The 12,866-nt window shown below is 33.8% G+C and overlaps 1 protein-coding gene across 4 annotated transcripts in view; it reads left to right on the forward strand.

Moving 5' to 3' along the window:
- Positions 1-12,866, forward strand: part of LOC129001759 (inactive dipeptidyl peptidase 10) — a 120,665-nt gene that overhangs the window by 81,421 nt on the left and 26,378 nt on the right. For all 4 annotated transcript variants that reach the window (XM_054429195.1, XM_054429197.1, XM_054429198.1 and 1 more), the window contains 2 exons: positions 1,237-1,463; positions 10,774-10,848. In XM_054429195.1, the coding sequence (XP_054285170.1) occupies positions 1,237-1,463; positions 10,774-10,848 (302 nt within the window). The remainder of the gene's footprint in view (positions 1-1,236; positions 1,464-10,773; positions 10,849-12,866) is intronic.

Here is a 12,866-nt window from a genome sequence, read left to right on the forward strand (position 1 = left end):
CTACCCCTAACAGCTAGAAATTGATTTACTGTATCTACCACCCCTAGAAAACTACCCCTGCCAAATCACCGCCACGCCTACTCATGCGCAGATCCAACTTGGTTCTCGATCACCGCCCCTCCTACTCACCATGAGTCATACCTACCATAGCCTACCATGAGTTCATGTTTTGGTTCATTGCCAACAGACTGAAAAACAAAAATATAAACAGAAGTAGTTGTGATAACACTCGTTTCGGCTTCTTTTATTTATGGGACAAAATATAACCTAAAGCATCATACAAGCATAGGAATATCTATACTTAATACAACGAATGGTGACTAAAAGGCAATTCCATTTAGGGCTTCGTCCCCTACCGTTTTAGTTATTTCAAGAGATCAATTTCAAAGATCTAGTGATGCTGACAATTGTTTATTGCGGTTTAAAATGTGAATTGCAATTCAATAACAGGTAATCCTTCAGTTGAATATTAACTATAGATAGTCAGATATTAAACAAGAGTGAAAATGGAGTTTAAATGTCCTAGGTTACTTTTAATGATAACCAGCTGTTGTACCCGTGCTTTGCAACGGGAGGGGGACACGAAATATGAACATTTTGATCTTTACATCTTTTGTATAAAATAGTTACAAATCCGCTAACTCTTTCAGAAACAAAATATTATTATATTTAAGTTCTTTGGGTCAGCTGTCTGACATTGTGAAATTAGAAACTTGGCAGTTCTTCTTGTTTACATTGAAATGTCAAAGAACATGTAAACATTGTGAATTTTCTCATTGCAGCCATGGAGACCAATCAATATTTACGTTTAAAATCCTCACTTCAAAACTTTGAAAGCCAAAGGGGCAAAGCCCACGGTCAGTATCAAAGTGTGTATAGTCCTATGACCATCCTTGGTATGGTAGCTATAATTTTGTAAAGTTTAAGCTCAGTCAGTTTAGTAGTTTTTATATTAAATAGTAATAGACATATATACAGACATTATATAACCTTATTGATGCGGGTAAATCTAAATGATATAAATATACAACAAAACATTTTTTTATGTTTTTTTTCACCTAATAATTGTTTCAAACAAACAAGATCTTTGAAAGGTGAAAAAATATTGCATTATTCTTTTTGCTTTATACGGGGGTCCCCTCGTTTATTTTATTCGACTATTTTCGTCTATGACTCAACGCAATGTAAAGACACATCCATGCCAATAACACTACAGTATGATATCGTTGTCAACAGGTATCCTGACGGCCATCCACACCCTGGGCTACGTGGACGAGCTGCTGTACTGGAGTGGTCGAAGGATGACCCTGGACGAGTACCTGCAGGGGGAGCTCTGCCCCTCTCGCCTCCCCCCGGCCTGGGTATCCCACAGGCACTTCGTGTTCCAGGGGGATGACGGAGGGTTGAGGGTGTACGACGCCAGAACAGACATCGTATCCACCTTGGTCTCAAATCACACGCTGGTGAGTTTGTTGACTTGACTTTTAAAAGCTTTTAGCTCTAGTTGTTAACGTCTTGGACTTAGTGCGAGAGAGGCGGATTTGCATAACCGTAAATTATCCAAATTCAAAAAGATAAAATCCAAAACGTGTTGTGGATAAATGAATAACACGTTTTAAACTGCGGACAGATTTTCTTTCAAAACTTTTGGGTTTCATTCTTACAAGATTCTACTGCTGCAGACACGAATAGTTGTGTAACTAGTGGGCTAAGTGGTACTTTGCTGCACACGAGAGATGTTTACGCACGAGCTGTAGGCGAGTGTAGAAAGTTTCTCTAGTGCAGCAAAGGCAGTTTGCACTCGTGTTACACATTATATTTTTCCTACGGTTACTATAAATAATTAGTCTTTCAAACACTGTACAACATGTTGGGCTAAATCCAAACATTGAACGAAATGGGAAACGCTTCACTAGCTGTTCGTAGTCGTAATATCTTTGTTGACAACTTATTTTCACGCGTACATGAATATAAAGGCACGCTGTTTTGTGTTGTTTGGTTGGAATCTGGTGGGTGACAAAAAAACGTTGTGGCAAAGTAAATGCAGCAATTAGCAGTTTTCTGTACTATCAGTGCAAGCCCACTTTGTCGGGTGGATGTGGGAAAAAAGATTTTTTTTAGTTATATTCGATGAAGGAGTTATTGATATTAAATAAAAGATTAAAGGGTGTTTTTGGATGGAGTTTCTTTTGTCGAGTTTTTTTATGCAATTTCCAGTTGGTCTTGGATTACACACCGGTGAGCAAAGCCACTAAACGTTCAAGCTATATTTTCTATAACGTCTTTTTAAATCGGTGACAGGATATTTTAGTGTAATTTCTAGCTAAGTTCTTCGCCGGGTTATTTTTTTAATTATTTACATAGTGCCAGTTTCAAGAGTTTGAACAGTTAATTCGAGTTTAATTTCTGCTGTTCTGTTTCGGATTTAATGTTTCGCGAGTTTAACATGGGTCCTTTAACAAGTTATTTTTGGGTTATTTTTGGTTTGACGACGAATTAGTCATTAGTCATTAGTCACAAGTCATTAGTGCTATTTATGGAGCTGTTCGTTAAGTTTAAATTTAAAGATCATTAAATATCATCATTACATTTAAAGATTATATGATCAAGGAATACTGAATCAAGATCCGAACCACTAAAAAGGTCGTTCTAGCCACTTCTTAGGATCAAACTGGCAACCTCGTGATAACTAGGCTGGCACTCTGACCACTCACCTATCCAGCTACAGTAGATACTTTAGAATAGGAAAAAAATATTTGTATATTTCATTTTACCTATAAATCTTAAACCACAAAATGTAATATTCCACTGTTGTCCGTGTCATCTGTCGGCGAAATGATGTGGCAACAGGTGTTAGTCTTGTGTAATATGACACTCTACACTGTAACATGCTGAACCTTGATCTTGGGCGCACATCTACGTCAACCTAGGAAATTCATATCGCAGTCTGCAAGTTGCAGCTGCAATTATTGTGTATAAAACACTCAGCCACAGTAAAATGTACATTTATCAAAGAATACTAACAGCTATGTTCCGGGTATGACCAAAAATGCAATTAAGGTTATTTTAATCTGGTAAAATACAAGAACTGTTTGTATAAAACACAAACCAAAATTTTTAGAACTAGCCTACCATTGATTATAAAATTATACATAGTTTCTGTAAACAATTACAATGTTATAGAATAAATCTATTTTACACATAGCCTAACAAAACAGTCTTATCTCATTCATGCCAATCCTTTGCCATAGATGAAACATACTCCCTCGTGTTGGTTAGTCTATCTATGCCACTGTGTGATCGTGTAAGATAATTTACTCTTATGTGTGGATTTGTACACAGCTGGTGGTTTTAATTTTTGAGTTTTCATATTACCAAATCAATCAACTGATCATTAGATGTAGGCATATATACGAAAATCTTACAGGGAAATACGAGTAATTACATAAATATTTCCTGTGTATCTCCTGGAATCAATCTTCAAAGTCATACAATACTTGAAGATGTCCCGAAATAAAGATAGCGTGTCGAAGAGTAAGGCAGAAAGTAAATAAGCGTAATAAAGAAGGCGGCCGCGTTATCTCATACAATTCAAACCCTCCAAACTTTAGTCGTCGTAGGCACGCACAGTACCAAGGACCCACCCGCTCAATCCTGTCAGTTGTGCAAACAATAGCTATTTACCTTACAAGTGTAGTAAGAGCGTTTTTACATCACGCAGGTGAATGTTGTGCAACGAGCGGAAGCGAGTTGCATAATTTACCTAAGTGATGTAAATACGCTCTTGCGTAACGTGTAACGTACAAGATTTTACCTGACCCGACAATATACAGGAGGTTATGAACAATATTTTCTATTATCCATTTCACCCATCTTCTAACAGTAACGTTCATTTACAAACAACAGCTATGTTAGGAAACTTCAAAACATAACAATAAAATTCAAGCGCACTGCTGATTTCTGGCGTTGAACGTCGTTGGCCCCATAGAGGTATATTTTTTTTGTTAAGCACTCAATGTTATTTAAATGAGTTTCATTACCTCACCGAGTGAGCTTTTTTCAACTTTACATCACTCGAGAAGTAAAGAAGTTGTATACATCACGCTTGGGATAGGAAAGTTTAACACGGTGGTTAGGTAAAAATATTAAAAAACTTAGAAGCTTTTTAAAAATCCGAAATATTGAATTAATGTAATGCAACTGCTATGCTGCAACTGCTGCTTTCTTATTTGATAAAGATTTTTTTGGGGGGAACATGGGTGCCATGACAGGCTTAAATTATCCATAATCTGAAAATTGGGCTATGGCCACTTTATCCAGAAACTGTTTATCTATGAGTGCCTAGAAATGCTTTGTTCCACGTGAGGTATGAGGTAATCCAAAATGCACTCCCATTGTTGGGCCAATTTAGTAACATACTTATCAAACTTTTACAAAATATACAAGCGACTCATTGGCAAATGACACTGTGCGCATTTCTTTTAGCTTTCTGAAAATAAAGCACGTCATTTGACAGAATATGACATAACAAAGGAGATTCGCCAAGGGTTTGCTGATGTGCTAGGGTTGGATAAGCTATAGTTTACCGAGTTTTCCGTTCAGTTTGGCTTGGTTAAACAGTCTGTACAACAGAAATTAATTTCAGAACCACACACAGTTGGAAACTCAATTCAAATACGTTTAATTTCATACACAATAAACAAACGTTTGACTACGATTTTATATGCCTGCTGCCGGTATTCTTTCGGCGAGAGATAACTACTGCTTACCAGAACAGCTTACCGACATTTAAACCTAAATACAGTAGAACCTTGATAACAAAGACTCTCATGGGGATTGTAAAATAAGAATTGTTATCAAGGTTGACTTCTTATCGAGGTTTGTAATAACATGTGATTAGGGGAAAAAGCATTTTAAGGGGATTTGAAAATGACACTTGTTATCAAGGGTGACTTGTTATCGAGGGTCTTTTTATCAAGGTTCCACTGTATGAGCATTTCTAATAAGGAAACCTGAAACAGTCATAGCTTTAATTTTATCGGTAGCAAAACTGCAAAACAAAAACTTTCATTCCAAGTTATTTCTAATTTTTTTAAATAAATGTCAACAAGTAATTGAATTTGATTATAACATTTACCAAAGTGTGCAGAATCGATTGACAGTGAGAACAAAAACACAAACCAAACTTTAGAAAACTGTCATTTAAGTAATCGTATTAAAATCTATTGGAGCGCAGATTAAAAATTGCAGTTTCGACCAACTTTTTAACTTCTTAATTGATCTCCATTATAATATTTGACGTCTAATTAGTTCCCATCGATTCCGGTTGCTCGGAGTTTTCAGTAAATCTTCATTTCAAAATACTTTTGCCTCATTCGTTACACTCGATTGGATTTCAGATTGCATATTTTGATATTTAATAAATTGGAATGAACAATAGATACAGAAATAAAACAGATTTATAGGAGTATGTTGTACTGAATACTGAAATTTAGTTTGTACTTTCAAAATCCAAAACAAAATAAGTGTTAAGATCCCCTTATCGTGGCCTGTCTTCAAAAGGAATTATTCAAAAAACATTATTTTTTACAGAACAAAAAACACCAAAATGGTAACGGCAGTCTAAATTGGTGTAGTTCTTGTTCCTTTCAGTTTTTATTTTCGGGCTGTATTTTAAGAAAGTGGACATGGAAGGTTCATAGTTAAGTAGGAATTGATTTTATATCTCCTAGTCATTGGCAGTAAAATAGTTTCTGTTCCAAGCATTCGAGAACAGACAAAGAAATAAAAGATAATGTATTTGTTATTTATGCAATAGAATTTAAACATTACTTCATTGAGCGAAGCTAGTGTAGCTAGTTGAGACAGGACTTTTTGCAAATTTTGTAATCTCATCATGCTATAACACTGCTGACCATTTCCTAGCAAAAACTACCAAGGTTATTTTGACAAACGGCGAGAGTGTTAAAAAATCACATTTACACGATGTAGACCATTAAACGACGGATTATAGTTAACTAAAAAGGAGTCTAGGGGGAGTGGCAGGATATACATTCTACAAAAACTGTTATCGGCTTAAATGTAATCAGGTAGAGTATTAGGACTAAGTTAATTATATTCCTACTATCATCACAACCTCCCTATAGGTTGTTCTAATTTTCATTTGTTCACAACATACTTATTATACATTAAAGTTCAAATATTTTTTAAAACCAGTATACCAAAAAGATTTAAGTTAATGAAAATTGTTTAAACTATGAAATCAATTATACAATTTAATTAATTAATTTCATTGTATAATGAAGAAAAATCAGTAAATATTAAGTCTACACCCAACAAAGATTTTAATAAACTCATAACTCATTCATCGTAATTCTCAATTCATTATTAATTAGCACTTACAAATTTCAAATATACAGTTGAAAAGAAAAATTGATATATTGACGTTGTCCTTATGGAATACAGTACCTGTAGTAAAAGTTATCCACTCCAGTAAAAACATTAATTCTCACAAGCTCTGTTGACTATGCTGTCATAGTTATATACATAAAAATTAGATGCCTTTTTTAAATGAATCAAAATATTTTTTGTTGGCTTAAAAATGAATTATATGACTATTTACTGTATTTTATACCAAAATATGCGGTAAACGTACATTCAAATATTTTTTTAACATAAAAAATCTGTCTTCCTAATAGAATTATAAGGCACTTAACATAAAGTGTATTGTTCAAAATTGTTCAGAATGAGTTCAAAATTGGGCTGGTTGTGCGTAATTGGTTTTTGTAAATCCTCACATGCCCATTTGCCCCTAACTAGACTTATCGTTTGACTCTCGATTATCCATGATCAGACAAACCCACAACACGCTCACTAATGCTGACATTATGTTACTGTTCTGTGCAATTAAAATTACACAGAATCGTTCATTTGATCTGTAGCTAATATTATGTCATTATTTTTCGGTTGTAAAAACGTATTTGTCAAATTGTGTTTTATTTTCATTTTTGCCATATTACGTGACGTTAAATTCTTTAATTAAAGCTTTATGTAATCAGATCAATCTACTAATAATGAGGGTGTTCACTAATAGTCTAATTATGTTTTTTAACCCCCATTCAAAATATAAACGAATAAAAACAAGAGATTAAATAAGGTTTAAAAAGGTGAATTCAAAAATCATAAGTACGCAGAATATAATCAATTAATATAATAATTTATAATAAATCATAAGTATTGTAAAAAGTGGTGGAATAAAGTTAATAATTTAACTCTACCACACAGCTGATTGAATTAAAATAAAATAAGGGGAGAACTTGATAACAACAATCAATACTATTAAGTTTATATTATCAGTTAGGCACAGTATTAAAACAAACGTAACTAGGACTGCTTTCATAGCAGTGAAAGCCAGTTGAGTGGAGCGATCACATTTCGTGGTTATTAAAAAAGGAATAAATAAAACTTGTTATGGGTATAATACAAAATACAACTATTTCATCAATTTAACTTATCAGTTTCGCTCAGAACTATGTATCTATAACAAGTTTCATAAGTAAAGATGTGGACATTAAATACATATCCTATGTATAGGTATTTTTTCCTTTGTTTGCTTGCTAATGTCATCTGGTGAACACAGTTCTGGTTGATCCCGACCTTGAACCTAAACCAATCTACATTTTCTCAATCTTGGCCCGATTTTGCAATTCAGGCATAATTAATCCTGCATGGATCCATACGATTTGCAGATGTAACTTTTTAAGGACTTCATAGTCCATATAGGCCTATTTAGATACAAATATTGATTTAAGAATACCTAGTTAACACTTCAGAGTCATGTAGTTGTTTTAATTCCCTATAACATAAGACAAATGTTATTTTTTATAACCTTACTAGCTGGCCCGACAGACGTCGTCCTGTCCTATGCTTTTATGTCAAATGCTTGTTCATTTTCAAGATCCTGGTTGAAGTTCGTTCGCTACGCTCACTCACCTTTAGGTTGGAGCTCGTTCGCTGTGCTCACTTGCCTTCAGGTTGAAGTTCGTTCGCTACGCTCACTCACCTTTTGGTTGCAAATTAGCTGTTGTCATAAATTAAAAAAATATAATTGTGCTGCACCCTGTTGGTAAACTTATTAACTTTTAATGCTATTGAACATCACAGAATCAAATTGCTTAGTTAAACCAGCTGTTAATTTTCTTTAATTCCATTTAAATATGAGTACTCATAAGGTTAACATGGGAAACTCCAGAGCCACTGGGGCGGAGCCCTTTTGACGGATCTGCACCAAACTTTACACAAACCATCATTGAATAATGCTTAATAATGCCTGAAAGTTTCATTACAATCTGTCGAGCGGTTTCGGAGTCCATAAAGGACAAACATACAAACAAACATACATTGGATTTTATATATATAGATTTAGGTACCAAAACCAATCTGTAAAATAATGTACCTATTCGATCAGAGGTCGTTTCCAAATTGCGAAATACATGTAAACTTTCTCTGTATTAATTGATCACTGGTCATCATCCGAGTTTTCCCTTTATACTGTGTTTAGGTCGTGGCTTGATTTTAACATAAGCTATGATTCTTTGTTTTGTTTACATTTACGTCGTTATTTTGTAACCATCATGACAACCCATAAGTCCAATGTAAGATTTTAAAACTTTGACTTACTTTTAGCGAATTTCCCTATAGGGAAGTAGCTATTACCGTAGGTCTCATGGTAAGACCTAAGCCCGGGACCGATTTACTTTTTCATTTTGATGTCCCCAGAGGCCAAAAACACCATTCGTTCAAATTTTTATATATCTATATATATATACATATATATATATATATATATATATATATATATATATGTGTGTCCATCCGCACGATAACTTGAGTAATTTTTGTCCGATTTTCATAAAATTTGGTTTAAAGGTGTAAGGCGGGATAAACTTGAATGAGTTCGTGAACCAGCATGATCGGACTATGGGAACGGGTGTTTATGGGGGGTTTTATGGGGTAAAAATAGGTTTTTCCCATTTTTGACCATAAAAACACAAAATTTCACAATTTCTTTTTAAACCATTTTGTAGAGCTTAAAAAAACAAATAATTTAGTATATTGAAGCGTTATAATGCGCCTAACTGTTACGGAGAAAATTCAAAAAAATTGTAATTTTAAATTCCCATGTTATTCTTATGGAGAATAAGTCAACTGTTGTAGTTTGCTTGTTTATGAACATATTTGATCAAATTTGGAAAATACATTTTGTACTAAACCACAGTACTTTTTAACATTTTACATTTAAAAAAATTTTTACCCTCCCTGTTGCAGCAAACCTAAGTACTCACTAAACTAATTCTGTTTAAATAGGGAATAAGTGTGATATTTTTAAGGAGACATTTTAGTTTAAATCCAATCAGGCAAATGGAAATTCGCTAAGTCTGCAGGTTTGCTGCGGCGGGGTATTAAATTATAGGCATTATTAACAATTGAAATTGGTTTCTTCTGAACATTGCCAACATTTGACAACACAACCTTGGTAAGTTTTGCTAAAATATTTTCAGCCGTTATTGAGTTAATTTGTTAGAAAGTTTGCATTGAATTCGATCCCAAAGAGCTTCGCTTCGCTCCGTTCAACTAGTTTAAGATTAATTTGTTTCCATAATCAATGGTGGGTCTACTGGTTTTAAACAGTAGATTTAAATAACTCTTTTAAATGATTTTAAAACTCTTGGATCCCTTGGATGTTTAAAGTTTTGAAGTGGAATTTTTGGAATTATATATTTATTAGTCCCCATCCCCAACTTTGCATTACTGTATTACTTTGTTTTCATTGTTAAATATTTTTGGTCGAGAATAGATTTTCAAAAATACTTGTTTGTTTACCCCTAAAACTAAATAGAGAGTTATTGAAACCTCGTTTTTTTAATAATCAAATGTTGGTAAATCGCTGTTTTCATACTTTACTGATTTAATTAACCACAATTCACTTCTGGGTCCTCACCCCACTGCGAGGCACGAGTGAAGCAGCTCTTACGACATTATATATCCTTAGTAAACTGCGTGGTTCAACAAATTTTATTGCGTCTGGAAAGCTTAAACATTTCCAAGCCACTGCTCCAGCAAATTACGATTTAATTAAAATGACATCTAAGAAGTGTGAACTGAAGAAGAAACATTACAAAGGTTAATGTGTGTAAACAATTCGCGACGTATTTTCTCAACTGAAAATTTAAACAAAAGGCAAGAAGCTGTCGCGAGGAAATTTTCAAATGGTTTATTTTAAACTACTTGAAACAATTTATTTATTTATTACTGGCAATAATGGTAATTCTAAATTGTTGTAGTGTGGTTGAACGAGTTGTTAGGGTTCAAGCTATCTTGAAGTCCTGGGTTCAAATCCCGTCATTCACAAATGATAGAATAAGTTACTCAGGTGACGAGACATGTGTGATATCTGTATTGGAGAGATATTTCACTCTCTTTAATTAAGTCAAACGACAAAAAACCCATTTTTATCTATATCGTTTTAATGTTTACTGATTTCTCATTTTGTATTAAGTAATCACAACAGTAAAGTGGCCCCGTTAAAATGTTGTGGATGTGTCGGGGATCGACCCCGGTACTCTTGTACCAGATTCCATGACCACTAGCAACCACACTAGCAACATACTTTTATTTGCTAATGTTTCCAAAGATACTTACCTCTAAATTTATTTTTCAGAATAATAGAAATGTTAATTTCGATCAAAAATTTAAAATTTAATTTGTTTTCAGAGACAACTAAACGTGAAGTGGTTCCAGTGTTCGAGTGATCTCAAGTACATTCTGCTGAGGCACAACATCAAACAGGTACTTTCAGAAATATGTTTTGAAATGTGAATTAAGATTATTTAAGAGTTTATACTTTGAAAGCTTTCCCATTTATCGACACAGGCAAGTGTTTCACTTTCAAGCCAACAGTGTTAGTTAACTTTTTTTGCTAAAAACTTTATTTAAATTCACAATTTATTATCGATTTAATTTGGCCGTGTTTGTATTTAAAAGCCTACTTAACATGAACAAAATTACTACTTTCTTTGTCTTCATAAGATTTTATCCACAGTAGGGTGTTATGAAGATCGCAGAATTGTCAGTAAGAAGACAAGTTGGGGGCGAAGATCTCCTCCCTTCTTAACCTCTACACTTGCCTTTATCGTTGCTCATTTGACCCTCGATCTCCAACACATTCAACAATTGGCCAGCGATTTTACGTCCGAAAACCATTTGGTTTAATAAACATTTGAACACTGTCTCATTAGATTAAACGATAAATTAATGAATTCATTCCTACAAATTTTATTGCACATTTGCATGCAAGATGCCCGTTCAAACTCGTACCTTGAATTCCCGTTTTTTAATTGTCACAGACAGATATGTTAATGAGTTTTAGCAGTAAAACTAAAATATAGCACAATAAATAAATAAGGTATAACACAAAGACCACTAATAATTGATTTTATGTCCTGTAATAGTGCAATATATTCAACTATCTCAAAATGTTGTTTGTAACTTTGGAAAACCCAACCAATCTCAAATAAACAAAAAAAAAATAATTTGGGTCGCAATCGGGTGAGTTGAATATGCAGTTCTGAAACAATAAGTCGCAGCCATTCTCGCTGCAATTTTAAGACCACTTCCGACGTGACAATGTGTTTCAATAACCTCTGATCGCGGCATAATATGATGACAATAAGCGCGTCACCAGCCAACTTGAGGCTCTGCCAAACCCTTGCTTTACAACACAGCTCCTCGTGGCGTCGGTGAAATTATAGAATCAGGTCACTTATCGGTCGGTGCTTTACTGTAGTCCATTTTCAATTTTAAGACCACTTCCGACATGACAATGTATTTCAATAACCTCTGATCGCGGCATAATATGATGACAATAAGCGCGTCACCAGCCAACTGAAGCTCTGCCAAACCCTTGCTTTACAACACAGCACTAACCTCGTGGCTTCGTTGAAATTATAGAATCAGGTCACTTATCGGTCGGTGCTTTACTGTAGTCCATTTTCAAGTTCCATATAAGTCTGTATCGTACATGCTTCATCCATTTCCCAATGATAATTCCGTTATTCGATTTCTTCTGATAGCAGTTAGCATGTATGAGGTTTATCAATTTTAACTACCTATATGAGTACAAAGGTAATTTTGCGTATGTGATGGTTTGATTAGTTTCAAACACTTTTTTCATTTTAGTTTTTTTTTTTATTGAATCAAAAGTCAATTTTACACACCATAGTGTTTTACACATGCTGTATGATCAAATTTCAGTAGCCTACTTCAAACCTTGGAGTTGAAAAACACCAACTGATTATTTTTCTCAAATTTTATTTCCAATATATTCCGAAACCCAACATATTTAAAATACATTTACATAAAATATAGTAGTTTGATCATATATAGCCTATGTAATTTTTTTTACTATATGTACGTTGAAACGCGTTCCTAGCTATCTTTTCAAATGCTTCTTACAAATGGATTTCAAACCAACTTCTACAAAAATAAACCTTGTACAGGTGATGGTCTTCGTGAGTATCACTAAAATGAGATACATTTGAAAATTGGAGGATCATATGAAAAGTAAACTTTTTTCACACCAGTTACTTCCCATTATAACAAATACTAAAAATTGCAGATGTAGTTTTCCCTTTCTTAGAACATGAATACAAAAGAATTTCTACTAGAAAAGAATAAAGGTATAATTAAATTTGATAACGAAAATATCTTTTAAAGAAAGTACCAAACATTTAAATATACATTACTACAACATCCACAACAACACATTTGAAGTGTAAACGCTGAATCATAGATTAGACATATTAATT

Source organism: Macrosteles quadrilineatus, unplaced genomic scaffold (assembly GCF_028750875.1).
Source record: "Macrosteles quadrilineatus isolate MER2022 unplaced genomic scaffold, UCM_ALF_1.0 Scaffold_8__2_contigs__length_117827958, whole genome shotgun sequence".
NCBI lineage: Eukaryota > Metazoa > Arthropoda > Insecta > Hemiptera > Cicadellidae > Macrosteles > Macrosteles quadrilineatus.